Here is a 17,664-nt window from a genome sequence, read left to right as displayed (position 1 = left end):
AACCGTTTGTGTCCCGAGGCGTCGCATGATAGCTGAACGCAAAAACGATTTTACATTTATAAACATTGTGCGCTAAGCAGCAAAACAAGATAACCCAGAAAAAGTGTCATTGAAACACTATTATTCTGTGCATAAACATATTTAACTTTAGCAATAGGACAGTATTAATGCAGTTTGAGAAATGGCTTAGTGAAATCCGACAAAAAAACACGCCAAAAAAAAGTAGTTGTTACATTGTGATCAATAGCACTAATAATGCGGCCCGAAAAATGAAAAAACATGAATAATGCGGGTTGCGAAATGGGGTAGCGAAAACCGAACGAAAAGCACTGCCAAAGCTAAACAGTTGCTACTTTTGAAATAACAATGTGGGCTGATAAATGCGACAGCAAAAAAAAACAAGCTCTGGCATTGCGCAGAGGGGGGTGGGGGACAGCATTCCTTTGAAGTCTGAAGCTCTCGGCATTGCTGTGGCGGGTCTGATGCGAATATGCGAGGCACAGACAAATGGTGGTTTGTGACGTGGCTGGTGTGACGGGGGAGGGCAAGGAATTCCTTTGAAGTCTGATGCCGAGGCTCGGGGAGCAAATGGCAAGCGCGCGCACGGAGCACATGCACTGTGCATAATCCGCCTGCCAAAGCCCTCTTGGTAAGCTTTCCTGGTGCACCTCCATATGTCTTGACAGCTGCAATGCGCAAGCGCATTGGCAGGTCGAGACCTAAAAACCTACATGTGAAGATATTTCTCCTCAGCGCACCTGAAATCGGGCGACTGTTATGCATTTCTCATTTGTACCACCTATGTCGACTCGCAACAACCATTGACTGATTATCTTGTACATTATTCATCAGCGGTGACTAAAGACAGAACAAATATAATGAATATAAGAGCCCTCTGCACTGCAGCACACGCACTCTTTAACCCTTACTGTTTTTCAAGAAGCACAACGAATTCCAGATGCGTGCCTCACTGCATGTGGCTGTATGCAATATAAATGGAAGGAATAACAGAGCACAGAAGTGACTGTTTGGCCACCATTTTCAGTGTGAAAGCCTGTTTTCCATTCCTCTGCATTTGGCTGCATTTTAACCTTGGGCAAGTCACTTCCTTTTCTTCCCTGGGCCTTAATTTACCCAGCTGAGCTCTGGTAATGCTAACAGCAGGCCTTGTGCTACGCCCAGGTAAGTTCAATGCTATCCGTTTCAGAAACCCCACGCGCAGCTCATGCTATCCGTTCCAGAGACTCCGCGCGCTCAGCGAGCAGCTCTCTAAAGTGACGTAATGGCAGATGATGCCGAGAAGTGACTTTGATGGAATAAAATGTACACAATGCATGCTTAATTATGTAAAGTAAATGATCTTTCAATCATAATAATACAGCTCTACATGATTTAAGCGTTAGTGGGAAGGGCTGAAAATAAATTATAATAATTTTTCTAAATCCCAGTGCTTTCATTAAAAGCAAAACTGGCATTGCAATTCGCGGCTCGCAATACTCGTGGAAGGGGGGGGGGTCCTGCGGGGATTACCGTGGGGGGCACCTTAAAATAATAATAATAAAATGAAAACTTACCTGATCGGGTCCCGTGCCGCCTCTGTTCCTGGGCCGGGTCTCACGCTGCCTCTGCTGTTCGAACAGGAACAGGCATGCTCCCTCCCCTCCTGTAAGCCAATCTCAACGCTTCAATGGAAGCGTTGTGATTGGTGCGGAGTCGGCAGCGACCAGCCAGGCACCTGTAGGGAGGCCATTTTCTCTATCATGCAGCCTACGTAGAGAAAACGTAGAGCGCGCACGACTGCTTTGGTCGGCCCCAGGGCCGACCGCCCTAATGGAGCAGACATCACTGATATAAAGGCAAGAAACTTCAACGGCCTCCACCGCCTTTGATATGCAACCGTGGCTTTCTCAGACAGGGGAAACGCTATCCCCTGCCTGGAACCCATTTGGAACCAGGACAGGCGGGAAAATTAGCTAGTCAGGGGGTGCGTTCACCCTCAGGCTAGTACCCCCCTAAGGTGGGCTAGCTGAATTGCACAAGACTTGGCAAATTCCAACAGCTTGGTTTTTAGTGGAATTAGGTCCTCTATGGTCAGAGTTATGCCCACTTCCCAGAGGTAGTAATCATATACAGGGTGTTGTCACACTAAAGGTAGACAGCCCATTGGCTACTACCTGGCACACCCTATTACGCCCCTTAAATACAGCATTTAGGTGGCAACCCTGATAACAGGACTGCAATTCTGACGGGCACAAAGAAGGAGTAGACAAAGAAGTTTGCTGACACAAGAACAGAGGTTCAACTCTCAACCTCGAGCCAACCCAGCCAGCCTGTCGGATGTATGACGTTACAACGCATACATTTACAACGCCTACCTTTACCACGCAATTTTTACAACGCAGGGTCCATTACAACGAACTACCATTACAACGCATTTTTTTACATCGCAGATGCCTTTACAACGCATACCATACGCATACAATTTTCTCCAACATGGAGTCAACCTAAGGACCAAATAAATGGCCCTTATCGAAGGCTATATTTATGAGATGTTGCTGCACCTCAGGACGGGACCCCGACAACCTAAGCCATGTATACCTGCACACGTTATGCTTATATTGACCTCTCAGGAAGCAGTGTCTGCTCCATCTAGGGCACACGTGGTATTGGTGATGGAGATCGTCTTGCCTTTGTACACCAACTACCTAGTGTAGTACTGGTAGGTACGTCAGAAGCTGTTCCATCTCTTTTCAATGTTACCTATTATACCTTGAGAGAAGATCCATGGAATTTGGATGCTCTAAGCCATGTATGCCTGCACAGTATTATGCTTGCATTAATCTCTCAGGAGGTAGGTACTGCTGCATCTAGGGCAGACCTGGTATTGGCGTTTGAGATTATCTTGCCTTCCTACCAGCTCCCTGTTGTGCTTCCAGAAGGCTTTCGGAAGATGCTTCAGCACGTATTCCACCTCCTCCCAACGTTGCCTATCGTACCTTGAGAGTTGACCCACAGAGTTGGCAATGCGCCACTGTGTAACATCAACTGCCACATATTTCCAAGCAGTGTCAATCTTCTAAGCTCTCTTTCCTGGAGACAGAGTGCCACCTTTGTCCTCTTTCAAGCCGTTTGCGAGAGTTAGGAGGCACATTATGTACATGGGGTTTGACTTGATGGTGTGCAGCTGCCCACTGAATGACATAGTTATATGTCATGGTGTTGTCAAGGGGCGATGGTTTAACTGTGAAAGACTCCCAGCTGGAGCTGTCCTGAGGGTTAAGCGCCATAGTGCTCCCACAGCTCATCCACTCATGTGGTGGCTTTGGCTGGTCAGAGGGCTCATGAATGTCATCCTGATTATCACAACCGGAGTCAGGGAAAGTGTAGGGTGATCCCTGTGGTGATTAGGATCAATGTGGTGAGTGTGATGGAGGTGGCATTTGGATAAGAAGAGATGGGTGAGGCTGAGGTGCTTGAAGCTCTGGTGTCTGAGACCATAGAATAGGCCCTGGTTGTTTGGGCTTCTTAGGAATTGTGCATCCCTCAAGCTCGTTGAAGATTGCTTCCATGAAGATAAGTGTGCCTTTCTTCACTTCAAGGGTGTAGGGTCATGCTCATGTGGTTAAGGAGGGCAGGAAACAATCTTTTTAGAGATGGTGTGAACATAAAGTCTCCTTTGCTTTACATTGTGGATCTCTAACACCTCTATGGGCACAAGGATATGCCTGGCTTTTAATTTTTTGTGTGCAGACTTTGCAGCTGGTTTCGACATCAAGGGTGGTGGCTCATTGCCCCAAGGCTTGACTGATGTATTTTCACCTCAAGCCTCTGGGACCTTAGCTGAAAGCCTTTCTGGAGCAAAGGATGGCTCTCAGCACCAAGGCATATTGGGGAGCACAGACAGAGCTGGGTGTTGAAGCCTGTGTGGCAGAGTCTTGGGGTTCAATGCCCAACTCCCTCAAGAATGCAGCTCAGCCTCAGAGTGAGTTTTTGAGACCTAGGAGGGCTGGTTCTCTGAAGTATGCAATAGCTTGGAAGTGCTTGGAAAGTCTGTTACCCTCAGTGTTGCTTGTGCTTCTGATTGTTCTTCTTCCCCACGTCGGAACTATCAGAGGAGAGTGAATTATAACTGTGTGGCACCTGCTCAGGTGGCAGTCTGGATGGTCTGTCCCCTTCTCAGACCTGCTCTCTTATACACCCAGTGAATCTCTGCTTTATCTAATAATTTTTTTGTTCTTTAATGCTTTGCAGGCAGATTTCCTCAAAGGCACACAACGCACACACACACACACCCGCACACGCACACACACGCACACACACACACACACACACACACACACACACACACACACACACGCGCGCACGCACGCACACCCCTCCACAGGAATTTAGCATCACATCTTCGGCATAACTGGAAGGGTGGGTGCTCCATCCCCACACTCTTATCATAATAATTCTCCTATGGCCTGGAGCACAGCATATCCCGCTGATCCTAGTCGAATCAGAAGTACATATGTTCAAGATAGGTTCTCCGATAACATTCTCCAAAGCTACCAATGCCTGACTGGTGTCTGGTTATGGCTAGTCGATGCAAGAGCTCAAGAAGTAAAGCCTGTCATTGAAGGCAGAAAAAAAACCTAATGTGTTTTACCCTGGTATACTGTGGACAAGGGAGGGCACAAGGGATCTTATGATCAAACATCTCTTCGCACAAAATCAATTTGCAAATGTCCAGTAGTGTGCAGAGCATGAATTCTATAGAACAACATTCTACAAACATGTAGTTCATACTCATATTGACTTTAATTCGCGTTTTCATGTTCTTTGTATGTGGAGGGCCCCTATCACCACTCTTCTTGCTTAACCATGAAAGGCATGCACATGAATGAGAGCACATGACAGCCATCTTGGAATTCATCCATTTAAGCACATTTGTTGAGAGCACAGGTAGAATTTTTTTTTAACCATTTCAACATGAGAGGCATTTATAACTGTAAGATAAAAAGCACAGGCAACGCCAATACAGCAGCACTCACCTCTTATAGGAGAGACCTATTGACTTAGCCAATGCTGGTTACCTAAATATGTTCAAGAACCACTAGACACTACCTGAAAGAGTAATAAGCCATGCTCTGCTATTACGGAGGAGAGGTTATAAACTTAGTAGGTCATGACAGAGACCGAGAAATGCCACCATACAAGGGATTCAAACATTTAGGTGTTCATACTACAGCAGACTAAGCAAAGCTTACATTATATAAATTTCCATAACAAAAAACATTCACAATTTCTTACTGAGCAATTTTAAAATGATTTTGTCAAAAGAGGTACAATATTTACTGTTTGCAAGATGCAACTGAGCATGCGCTGAAAGTAATTTTGTATAGCAAGATCTGCATGAATACGACTTTACACATATTGCAAGTATACTCACAAGATATACTTATAATACTGCATTGTGTTTTCTAGAACCCCTGTGCAAAAATTACAAGACCTACTTTTGACTTCGGTAAATGCATAGGTATATTAACAGCACCAGAAGGAAAGGGGCACGTTTTTAGTTTTATAAATTGTCACAACTAACATGAAGCATTCATTCACAAGAATTATATTATGCATACCTTAGGTTTTCCGGCGCGGTTAGTTACCAGCCTTATGTCCTTCACACATCCATGGGGTTTAAAAAGTTCTTCCACTTCTTCCTTTGTACAGGAGTATGGTAAACCAGAGACAAACAATTTATGTTTTTCAAGAGCAGTGCTATACTTAAAAACCTAAGAGGGAATAGAAAATAAGTGTGATTCTGCTGTAATACTTTATTCGAAAAAATATTTCATAAAAGTACAAAAATTCAACATATGAAATACATTACAACTTGGCATTTCAATGATGATAAAACAAAAGGACTATCCTACTATACAAAAGAAATATCAATCATCGGGTAAGAATTTTGACCTGATAAACCATGCATTTGCCACATATTTGGCCACCCCACAAACAATATACATAGAAGAGGCATTAGTTGAAATGACTCTCATAGCTATTCTATGGTCTCTCACCCCAAGGTCCCTACAAATGGGTTTTAGCCATTTTGCTCTTGATTGTTTATAAGCAGCACAGGCAAACAGGAAGTGGCCCAACGATTCTTTCGGGCAGGGACAACTAGGGCATTTTAAATCAGTTCCTCTACGTCCCTTCCATCCTTCCTTAAATGAATTGAGGGGTAATGTACCATATCTAAATTTCAAAAATAGCGATCTGTCGCGGGGTGCCTGGATAAAGTCCATGAATGGCTCTAATTTCCTGAGCGGCTTGTGGTCAAGGAAGGAATTAGTAAGAGGGCCCCAATTTGGACTCCTAAGTTCTTTAGCCACAATCCAATCCCAATAAAGTTTTTTAACAACTAGTTTTGGTGGTGGCGTTTGAGATATCCAGCTGTCCTCCAGACCTATAGATGTCACCAGTCTCTTTAGATTGTTGAGCCATTTAATTTTATTAGCTACATTCAAAGTAATCAGTTCATCCAGAACCCTAGCATAATAAAAAAGTTCAGGGGTCCTTCTAAGCCGGACCCAAAATAACAAGGGGCAAATTTGGATCAGGTCAGAAATTGATCTTTTACCCAAATCTAAAAATAATGGTTTCAGGGGGGTTGAGACAGGCAGTGAAACTATATTTCTAATGAATTTATTTTCAGCCACTACCAGTGCTTTAATGTTTTCCGCACCCCACAATTCTGAGCCATAAACTGCCGCTGCCGACGCTTTCCCTTCATAAACCGCCAAAGTAGGAGCTATGGGTCTACTAGTAGATAGCCGCTGGTTCTTAAGTATTACTCCTGATACCCTTTTGAGGTTTAAAACCATTTTAGCAATATGGGAAGACCATCTCAAATCATTACTAAGTCTTACTCCAAGGTAATCAAATTCATCCACCACCTCAAGTGGAGTGCCATTCAACAGTAGGTTAACCTTCCTGTATTTCTTTTTGCCGGTCAGCACCATCAACTTTGTTTTAGTGGTGTTTATTGTCAATCCCCTATCTTTACAAAAGGTGCAAAAACGATCAAGCAATTTTTGCAACCCCATAGGGGATTTTGACATGAGAAGAGTATCGTCGGCAAAGAGGAGGGTAGGTGTTTTCTCTCCTGCAAGGACAGGGGCATCTGCTGGGTCCTCCCTCAAATGGTCCACCACCCCATTTATAAAGAGGGAGAATAGAGTTGGAGCCATCACACATCCCTGTCTCACACCCCTATTAACCGGTATCTTCTCAGTCAATTGACCCTGGGTTCCCCAGCGAATCCTGGCATAATTTCCCTCATGGAGTTTAATAATGAGTTGCAATAGATAGCTGGGAAATCCCATATCAGATAGGACTAACCAGAGCTTGGCCCGTGGGATAACATCGAATGCTGTCTTTAAATCTATGAAAGCCAGATATAAACTGCCCTTGGCTATTAACACTGACTTCCAGCAGACAGCACAAAAACGAAAAACCTGATCTATTGCACCCACATTACATCTAAACCCGGCCTGAAAGTGGGTCAGGATACCTTTATCCACGAGCCATGCTTCTGTACGATTTATGATGACCCTGCCAACTACCTTTTGGATGGAATCTATCAGACTTATCGGTCTGTAGTTGGCAGGATCATCTCTTACGCCCTTTTTTATATGGTTATAACCTCAGCACCCTTCCAGGAATCTGGAACAGGGTAACCATATTGTATCAGGTTCAACAGACATGCTATGTACTCAGCCCAGGTTTCAGAGTCGTGTTTTAACAAATCCCCCGGGAGGCCATCCGGACCGGGGGCCTTCCCCGGCAGCAATTTGAGAATAGCGTCTTGAACTTCACGCTGGGAGAATAGATCTGCCCTAGCAATTGAATTTCCATAGGACGTACTTTGAGCGTCTTTAAGAGATGATAATGGAGAACATTCCAAGCTGTCCTGACAATATAATTTTAAAAAATGGGAATACCACTCCTGTTCCATTATATGGTTTAAAATGGGCCCTGCACCCCTTCTATCCAAAACATTTATTAGTTTCCAAAAAATAACAGTTTTTACCACAAGCTGCTACCTTTAGCTGCTGCCAGTGTTCTTCCTCCCAGTCTCTCTTTGCTGTTTTTATACTATTTGAATATTCCAACCTGGCCAGCCGTACGGTCACAGGATCCTTACTTTTAATTGCTATGGTAATTGCTTTCCTTTTAGATCTACAATGTGATGTATACCAAGGCTTGCTCTTAGAATGGATGCTGGTCCGACAAGATTTCGCCCTGGGGTTCTTGCGGAAATGAGCTCCTATTTTAAGAATTAGTTCATTATAGGAGTCCAACAGGCTAGGTTCTGCTAAATTAGCCAGTGCTGGGGCTAGAGCAGTCAAACCGCTTATTCCTTCTAAAACCAGCTCTTTAATATTTTAGAGCTTCTCCTCATCACATTTAACCATATTCCATTTTAGCTTCCGATTGTCATTTGAAGGGATAACCTCTTTAGTGATCAACTCTATTTTCCCACTAGTATCACACCTTCTTACCCAATGAAGTTCCATACATAGAGGGTTATGATCACTATCGGAAGACTGTCTGACCTCCATATCAATAACGTCAGGCCATGATTGTGTATCAAGAAGGATGTAATCGATACGGGAGGGGCAACCCAGCCTGTTGAAGGTCATAGCGCCCTCACGGTCTGACTTTGTCCGGCCATTAAGAGCCCATAAGTTGTGATCTAGTACCAGGGCATTCAATTGGATAGCTCTTGATGACCATTTCTTAAGGGGAGTAAGCATTAGAGGTGGTATAATCTGTCTACCATCCTCAATATTAGGCCCCAATGCCTCTTCGTCATATAGTGGTTCGAAAGTACAATTAAAATCCCCCCCAACCAGGATTTTCGATCGGGGTGGTTGGTTCGATAGCCTCACATCTAATAAATCTAATATCGGGGACGCAAGCCCACCCTGTAGGCCTCTAGCATAGATGCAGAAAATTTCATAACTATAGCCCCCTACTTGATTCTTGAGGGTAATATGCAAAATGTCATTTGAAACATAGTTGTGGGAAATAACCGTGCAATTTAAAGACACTTTTACCCAACTGTGTAAACCACCTGAGGGGCGCCCTTTCCCCATCGAAACTGCTGGTACATACAAAGATGAATAACCATTCTTATATTGCGGGGATATGCACCAGGTTTCTTGCAACATACATATGTCGAAGGTAATAATAAAATCATTCCACTCAGGATTATCCAAGTTCTTCTTTAATCCCGCTATGTTCCAAGATAATATATTAATAGAGGTGGAGGGTACCATAGTTTCCGTAGTTCTAACTGAGTCACCAGATGCCTGTACTCGTAATCCTTCGTGATGTGATCTGAAATTAACTACATCTAACAGAGAGTTTTCAACTATAACATTGGGTTCAGTACCATCACTACCTTTACTGGAAGAGCCTGTAGTGGCTACTCCCTCCACAATTGTATTTACTTGATCCCCAAATGGGGTTTTTACCTCCCAACACTGTGATCGCTCAAGGGGTTGGATAAGGAGTCAATCGACTCCCTCCAGACCATTGAAACGGTTATAACAGGGTATAGGGTAATCAAGCTGGGGTCCCAACCAACCTTCTTTTAACCAATTGCCACCATTTAAAGGTCTACCAGCTCCTCTTCGTACTTCCTGCCAGCCACCATTTGTGTCCTCTCCCCAGTTATAGGGACTTTGCCCTCCATAATTGTCAGGTCTCTTCCTACCACTGTAATGGGTGGGAGCCCTCAACCAGCTCCATCTATTATCAAATTTCCCTATGGGCGTGTAGAAATAAGACAGGGGTTTAACAGTAATTGCTGTGTCATTCCTACACCGAGACCCTGAGCAAATATACTCTACCAAGCGTGGGTCTTCAAATGTAATCACAACACAGTCTCCTTGCAGATGTTTCTTTTTATCACCTACCCAGGGCGCTCTTTCTACCATAAGCAATTTTTTGTTAATATTGGGAGGAGGGGGAAAATTCCTATCCAGCCAATAACAAACTTTATTTTTAAGAGCCCAAAAAGGTTCAGAGGTGGTTGGTGCAAGCTCAGGGACACCCGTTAATACTATCACAAAAGGGCTGGCATCCGGTGGTAAACTAATATTCCGCCGAGCCATTAATGGTTTCGACTGGGAGGGTGGTGGAACAGTGGTTGGGGCAGTGATAGGAGCCGTTGATCCCACTGTTTCCAACGGCTTAGCAACAGCAGTAGAAGCGGTCTTAGAGACTGCTTTACTAACCTTTGATACTAATGATACAATTGGGCAACTCTTGGAGGATGGGTTCGGTGCTAATGTATGGTTCTTGGGTGTTGGCAAGGAATTACTAATTGGACCTTGGTTGTTAGGTATCTCCTGAGTAGAGATTTTCCCCTTAGAATCCAGATCCCTGGATAAGGTTTTAAGGTGCTGCTCTATACCCTGGAGCCTAATCTCCAAGGGCAGGAGCAGGGACTTAATGCGAGACGCCAGAGAATCAAAAAAGGGTTCATTCTCATCCTCGACATCGTCCAGACAATCACTAGGACTACTATTATCAAGAATGCTAACCAAACTTGTGTCTGAGGCTGATACATCTGGTATACCTAAGGGTAGGGGATGTGAATCTCGCTGGGCCCTAACAGTCCCTTGCGGTACTCCCACACTGACCACCCCCTCCTCCGCACCATTGACCGCACAAGCTAAATCCCCCAGGCTAGGCAGCATGTTCTGGTTAGTTGGAATAATTAAAATAGTTGGGATAGCATCGAGCGTCCCAGGGGAAATTACATTAGGAGGAGAAGTTGTACCTTCCACAAGACACCCTTCAGATTGTAAGTTAGCTGTATGTATAATAGCAGAAGTAACAGCTATATTATTTGAAGGGGGTGGCGCAATTAAAGGTAACAACTGTGTAACTACAAGGGGTGTGTCTGTACATGTGGACTCGGGCATAGTAGGTGTCAGGGACACTACGGCCACACTTAACTGGGATGAATCAGAGTTACTCTGGTTTCTAATCGGGGTACATGCCATTGCTATATCACCCAGGGACGATCTTTTGGCACGTATTAAATCTTGCGACACCCTCCGTTCCATAAGAACGATACCCTCATCAATTAAGGTATTGGTACGTAAAATAAAATTATCCAGGGTGCTAATGAGTTTTTTAGATTTAATCTTTGCTCCAACCGTCGCCTGGCTACGGGTTTTACGAGATGACATGGTAATTGACCCGTAATCAACTTGGAGGGGAAGCTCTGAGTATGCACGTAAATAACAACCCAGTAATACTAAAAGCTAACAAGCAAAGTTAATACATTTCATAAAATCACCTTGAAAAATATTAACATCCTGGAAATAATTAGAGCACGAAAAAGGCAACAGCTAAAGTATAGGAGGTACACCTGTAAAAGGGTGCGAGCCAGTCCAGTCCTTTTCGGTCCTCGGAGGGCCTCAGAGGGCCCGCCCTTTGCCCGGGCTTAGCCCCGGGCTATGTCCCGCGCGCGTCCCGCGTGCGCGATCCCCAATGCGTTGAAATAGGAGAATTGGGGGCGGGAAGAGACACCAGGTGCGCTGAGGTGTTAAAGCGCTAGGCACCCTGGGTCTCGCAGTCCCGGCACCGGCAGCGTCCGCGTGTGTCCCAAGGTCCTCGTGGATCAGGATGCAGGAACCAACAGTCTAAAAAGTATTTAAAATCAAAGTTCCGCAAGGGTAATCCCAGAAAGGCAGCGAGCGGCTCCCGCGAAGCGGGGGCCGCGAGCCTTAAGTAGCCACTGGAGAGCGGAGAGCTGGGGGCGGGAAGAGACACCAGGTGCGCTGAGGTGTTAAAGCGCTAGGCACCCTGGGTCTCGCAGTCCCGGCCCCGGCAGCGTCCGCGTGTGTCCCAAGGTCCTCGTGGATCAGGATGCAGGAACCAACAGTCTAAAAAGTATTTAAAATCAAAGTTCGGCAAGGGTAATCCCAGAAAGGCAGCGAGCGGCGCCCGCGAAGCGGGGGCCGCGAGCCTTAAGTAGCCGCTGGAGAGCGGGGAGCTGGGGGCGGGAAGAGACACCAGGTGCGCTGAGGTGTTAAAGCGCTAGGCACCCTGGGTCTCGCAGTCCCGGCCCCGGCAGCGTCCGCCTGTGTCCCAAGGTCCTCGTGGATCAGGATGCAGGAACCAACAGTCTAAAAAGTATTTAAAATCAAAGTTCGGCAAGGGTAATCCCAGAAAGGCAGCGAGCGGCGCCCGCGAAGCGGGGCCGCGAGCCTTAAGTAGCCGCTGGAGAGCGGAGAGCTGGGGGCGGGAAGAGACACCAGGTGCGCTGAGGTGTTAAAGCGCTAGGCACCCTGGGTCTCGCAGTCCCGGCCCCGGCAGCGTCCGCGTGTGTCCCAAGGTCCTCGTGGATCAGGATGCAGGAACCAACAGTCTAAAAAGTATTTAAAATCAAAGTTCGGCAAGGGTAATCCCAGAAAGGCAGCGAGCGGCAAGTGTGATTCAATATTGCAGTCAAATCTCAACGTACTGGTGCAAATGGTGGGGAGGACACTTTTCAAGAACAAAACTCATGAAAGGAAATATTAAGTACATTGTTTCTGTTGAATACTGTGTTCTCTCCACAGATTTTAAAGTGTGATTGCGAGTGTGTTGCTATTTAGATTCTAAGACTTGCAGCTCTACAGGTGTCACAACATCCAAAAACAATGAGCAAACCTGAGCTGGTGATTAGGAATGTGGAGCGAGAATGGAGGATCCATCGTCACCAATCCTTCCAAACGGTACATACACTTTACTTTCAAAAGATACAATTCTTCGGTAGATTCTTCGTCTCCGAATACTTTCCCAGGTATACTGATCAATTTAGACAAACGATCTAGACAAAGGATCCTAAAATAGCGGAGATGAGGAAACGCTGCCCAAAATTAAGCTGGATCACAGATCTTAAAATAAAGCTTCTCCACCGACATCGGAGTCTAGGGTATAATGTTTTGAAAGTGTGCAATGAGAAGAACCAGTGTCGGCATAGCAATTTTCCTGTAAACTCTACTCTTAAGAACACAGCAGTGGTGGCTCTGCATAAGGCAGAGAAAGTTATTTATCTTTGGTAACGCTCTTTCTGAGGGATAATCCACCTAACCACAGTTCGAATACTTTCAAAGTTGCAGACTGGACCCAGAGGCTATCTGTAGCAGCTTTCCAGCAGACCGCTAGATGACATTATGTGGCTCTGCACTGCCGCCTTACAGCACCTCAAGTGATGAGGTGGAGCTGCATATAAGCGGGAGCTGACGTCAGGTTCTTGTTTTTCTCTTTCTGTACCATCAGACCTGGAGCCTGAAGAAATGCTGGTTCCAGTGTGCTGAATTCTAACTTGGGACCGTTGTAGATGTTAAAAACTGCAGAGAACGGAGAGGTGGGAGGGTGTAATCTGTGGTTAATTAGAGCATTCTCCAGAAAGAGCATTACCAAAGGTCAGTAAAATGTTCTCTGGACCTGGGGTGTCTCTTGTTCCGAATCTGAGCCAAAAAATAATGGAGCCTCTGCTGGCATGTACAACCTGTTAGAGGCACTAGGTCAGAGTCAGAAAGCACGACAACCAGTTGCACTTTTGTAAACTTGTCTTGGCATTATGGCAGTAGCTAGGTGAAAAAACAGAATGCGGATTATGGTTATCCAGTAGAGAAGAGCCAAGTCTTTAAGGCCTTTCTAAATGCCAAAAGATTGGGAAGAGACTTGATATATAAGGGAGATAATTCCATGCCTTGGCTGCTCCAAGAACAAAACCTCTACCTCCCCAGCAGGCATATCTGAACCTGGGGATCGATGCAGGAGAGTTTATTATTGACCAGAACCCCAAGGTTCTTAACACAGTTAACCAGAGTAGGAAGAGAGTCCAGCTTAAAAGGCCACCATTTGGAAGTCCAAAGGATGGCTGAGAGCTGAACAACAATAACTTGGTCTTAGATTAACTCAATTTGAGGCAATTACTTGCCATCCATTGTTCAACTGCTCTAATGCAGTTGTACAAATGCTGCGCCACTCCCGTATCCACTGCTGATAGGGACACAACAATTTGTGTGTCGTCTGCATATGTGGTCAATGCAAAGCCGAATGATCGAATGAGTGCAGCAAGAGGAGTGACAAATATTGACTAGGAGAGGACTAATAGAGGATCCTTTCGGAACGCCACACGGGAGTTAAAAAGATGTAGAAGAAAACGCACCGATTCTGACTGATTGAACTTGTCCTGAAAGGAACAAGTTCAATAGGTTCCACGCTGAGCAGGTCACACCGATCCCACTCAGCCTCTGCATCAGCAGTCCATGATTCACTGTATCAAAGGCTGCTGATAGGTCGAGCTGGATCAATGCAGCTCAGCCGCCCTGGTCAAGGGTGGCCCTGATCTCCTCAGTAGCCTTAATGAGCGCAGTCTCAGTGCTGTGATCAGCGTGAAAATCAAACTGAGTAGAGTCTAAAAGATTGTTTGCATTGATGTAGGTACCCAGCCAAGTATTCAACATCTTTTCCAGAATATTGGCTGGCAGTAGGAGGCAAGAAATAGGCCAATAGCTATTTGGATCATCTGGGTCTAAAGAGGGCTTTTTAATGAGAGGCAGCACAATTGCCTTCTTCCAGGCCGATGGAAAAGAGCATGTGACACGCAAGTTGAAAGATCTCAGACTGCATAGTGGCAATGGTTTCAGCAACTAAGCCAGCCACTAAAAGGTGACAAGGATCGTCTGGTGACCCTGAACTAGCAGCCTTAATCAGCTTGGTGACTTCACTTGGAGAAGGTGGATGAAAGGAGTTGAATTCAAGGCCTAATTAGGTGACCGTTGTACGAGATGTGTCCACCAGAGGAAATAGAAGAGAAGGTATTAAAAACATCCTCAATCTTAAGACAAAAGACAGAGGCTACAGAATTGCAAAAGGACTGATTGCATTCTTTTGGCAGGGGGGCAGCGATAGAAGTGAGTTTTCCGACAGTAGAGAATAGTTCCTCAGAGGAATTTGCTGCAAGCGCAATATTTTCAATATTTGTTATCAGTACTGTGCCATCTTCTGGCACAAACATTGAAGGGACCAGCGTAGGTCTTGAAGCCGCAATGCTAGCCTTTACTAGTATCCGAAGTGGGTCCCAAGGGGTCAGACAGAACTGAGGATTGCTCCGGTGATGGTAATGGACTGTGGTCCCCTATGGTTCAATGGGGCCTGAAAGTGTGCCAGAGAGAATCAGAAGCACACTACAGGTCACAGCACAGCTTCCTTAAAAGCTTCAATCAGCTGTGGGTGGTACTACAGATGACCTGGGAAATTAGGGGTGCATCAGGATAAGTTGAGGAATCGGCTTTGCAACCATAAAACTCCAAGTTGAGGGACTCACATCATTACGCCATCAAACCTTCTTTCTGTTCAGAGTGCCATGATGTGGGGACGAGTCCCATTTCGCATTTTTAGGTTTACGCCTGGACTTCGATTTTTACTTACCGGATGACTCAGAGCATGAAGTGGACCACTTCAAAAATAGACTCAGGAGTGGGACAAAGTCCGAGACTTGGAGCAGGACTTGGGAAAAGGCCATGATTATTACTTTTGGACGGCGACATACAGCTTCATCTCCCGGTCCCGGGTCTTTAGGTGCATTTTTGCATGGCTCTGATCATGGCCTGAGTCCAGACATCAGAGACACACCATCTGCAGGTCCATCACCAACGTTTGTTTAACTCAGTCAAGGTATGGCTTGAATAATGTCTTTTTTTGGTGGAGACATTTTCAGGCATCTTGGAATTCACACTCGAAGGCACAGAAAGAAAAGAACTGATATATGCGGGTAGGGGTTGCTGCTTATATTATGCTCTATTCCTTTACTTCCATGATGCTATGGAGCCAACACAGAGCCGCATGGAGCCACCTAGCCGCACACAGGAGCGCTGCTGAAGAAAGGTTTCCAGATTCAGTCTGGCGCCTGGGAAGGATTCCAAGATAAGGATGTGCATTTATTCCATACATTTAAATAATACTGGCTGCCATCAATCACTTCCTGGTCTATATCACTACCCAGCTGAAAACTGGAAACACTTTGTTAAGTGACAGAAAGCTGTTCATCCTGTACTTATCAGAAGAAAAATTCAAGTACTATGTCAAAGAAAAAGCTGCAATTGTATGCATTAAGTCAAATAAAATTATATTAGGGTAAATTCAGTGGCAAAGCTCACAACTCCTTACTGACATAATTATCATCAGAATAGACTTTTTTTGCTATTACATATTTTTATTGTGCTATACACACTTATTTTACAAAGATCCCATTGTACTTTCCCCCCAATATTTTTATTGGTAGTATGCATGGGATGATCAATATATGGCATTAATGCGGTAAATTGTTTCCCATCTGTAAACAGTAGCTTGACGCCGTTCCAAGCTCACAGAGCGCAAGCTTTAGGAGGCGCTACAAAGGAGTTACATTTACAAGGTAACCTAGGCCATATTGCTGGTACAGTTGTCTAGGGACCCTTAATACCCCACAATCTCAATAGTCTATTTGCAATTGTGCCCTGTAATCACATTACTACTTTTTTGATTCACATCAGAACAGACTTAAAGGTACGATACTTCACATCACACCTGCACAGAGGCTCAAATGGAGGTGGCATAAATTGGGCACAAACCAAGGTGAGGTCCCACAGAGTGATAATATACAATGAAGTAGGGAAGCTATTTACCAGCCAGTTCAACAATTCAGAAAACATTGAAAGAGGGTGCATCAGATTTCCTTATATGGAAAGCACTGGCATATAAGCTCGCATCTGCAGGCTCTTCTCTTGCCCCAAAAAAATCAGAAAACTCGTAAAGACTGATTCACAACTTCAGTAAAAGACATTTGAAGTGTCCCGTCTGAACCATCTGCTGAACCTCAAACATGTCACTTAATCAGATATCTCTTCCATTCAGCACAACAATGAAGACAATCACCCCATTAGACAATCACACCATCAGAAAATTTACAAAAGAGTCAGGACTTTTGGGTGCTAAATATGCAATAGTAGCTAACTAACATCCAAGTGCAACAGAGTGTTCTTCTACTCCAAAAGAAGAGATGGCAACATCAGTATCCTCCCTGATCTAACCTAAATGAGGAGAGCAGTGCCAAACTCTATTGGTCAATTTTAGATACCAAAATCATTGCACAAAACTTCCAACTTCTAAAGCCTGCTGTGAGAATCCACATGAACACTTATGCACTCTGTCAAACGAGAAGCATTAATACAGATGCTGGTTGAGAATGTCAAGTGGTTAAGCATGATTCTTCCCAAAACAACTTCTAGAAGCTCACTTCCCAATACCTTTTTACACAGTCCATGACAGTTGTGTTTTCCATCAACACCAAACCATAACTGCCTTATTAGGAAGGAAAGTTATCAGAGCCAATCAAATCACTCTGAGCTACTATATACTGATATGGAGAAGCCTCTTCATTACTAAATATGAATGACATTAAAATCCTCAAAAATTGCTCTCCATCCCACCACGGATGCCTCTATCATTACTTTAACCACTCTTGCTAATGAATCCTGGTGTCCCTCTCCACTAATTCTCCTTGTCTTCTCCATCTAATCATATCTTGGCAAAATTCCATGTCACCATCAAGAGACTTGT

General features: G+C 44.8%; 1 protein-coding gene across 1 annotated transcript in view; it reads right to left on the bottom strand.

The window, feature by feature from the left end:
* The window catches only part of SART3 (spliceosome associated factor 3, U4/U6 recycling protein), a 542,493-nt gene that overhangs the window by 114,152 nt on the left and 410,677 nt on the right, over nt 1-17,664 (bottom strand). Inside the window, exon 17 of the mRNA XM_078667411.1 lies at nt 5,622-5,774. Coding sequence (XP_078523537.1) covers nt 5,622-5,774 — 153 coding nt within the window. The remainder of the gene's footprint in view (nt 1-5,621; nt 5,775-17,664) is intronic.

This window comes from Lissotriton helveticus, chromosome 11 (genome assembly GCF_964261635.1).
Source record: "Lissotriton helveticus chromosome 11, aLisHel1.1, whole genome shotgun sequence".
Taxonomy (NCBI): domain Eukaryota; kingdom Metazoa; phylum Chordata; class Amphibia; order Caudata; family Salamandridae; genus Lissotriton; species Lissotriton helveticus.
This window is presented reverse-complemented; position numbering and strand designations above follow the sequence as displayed.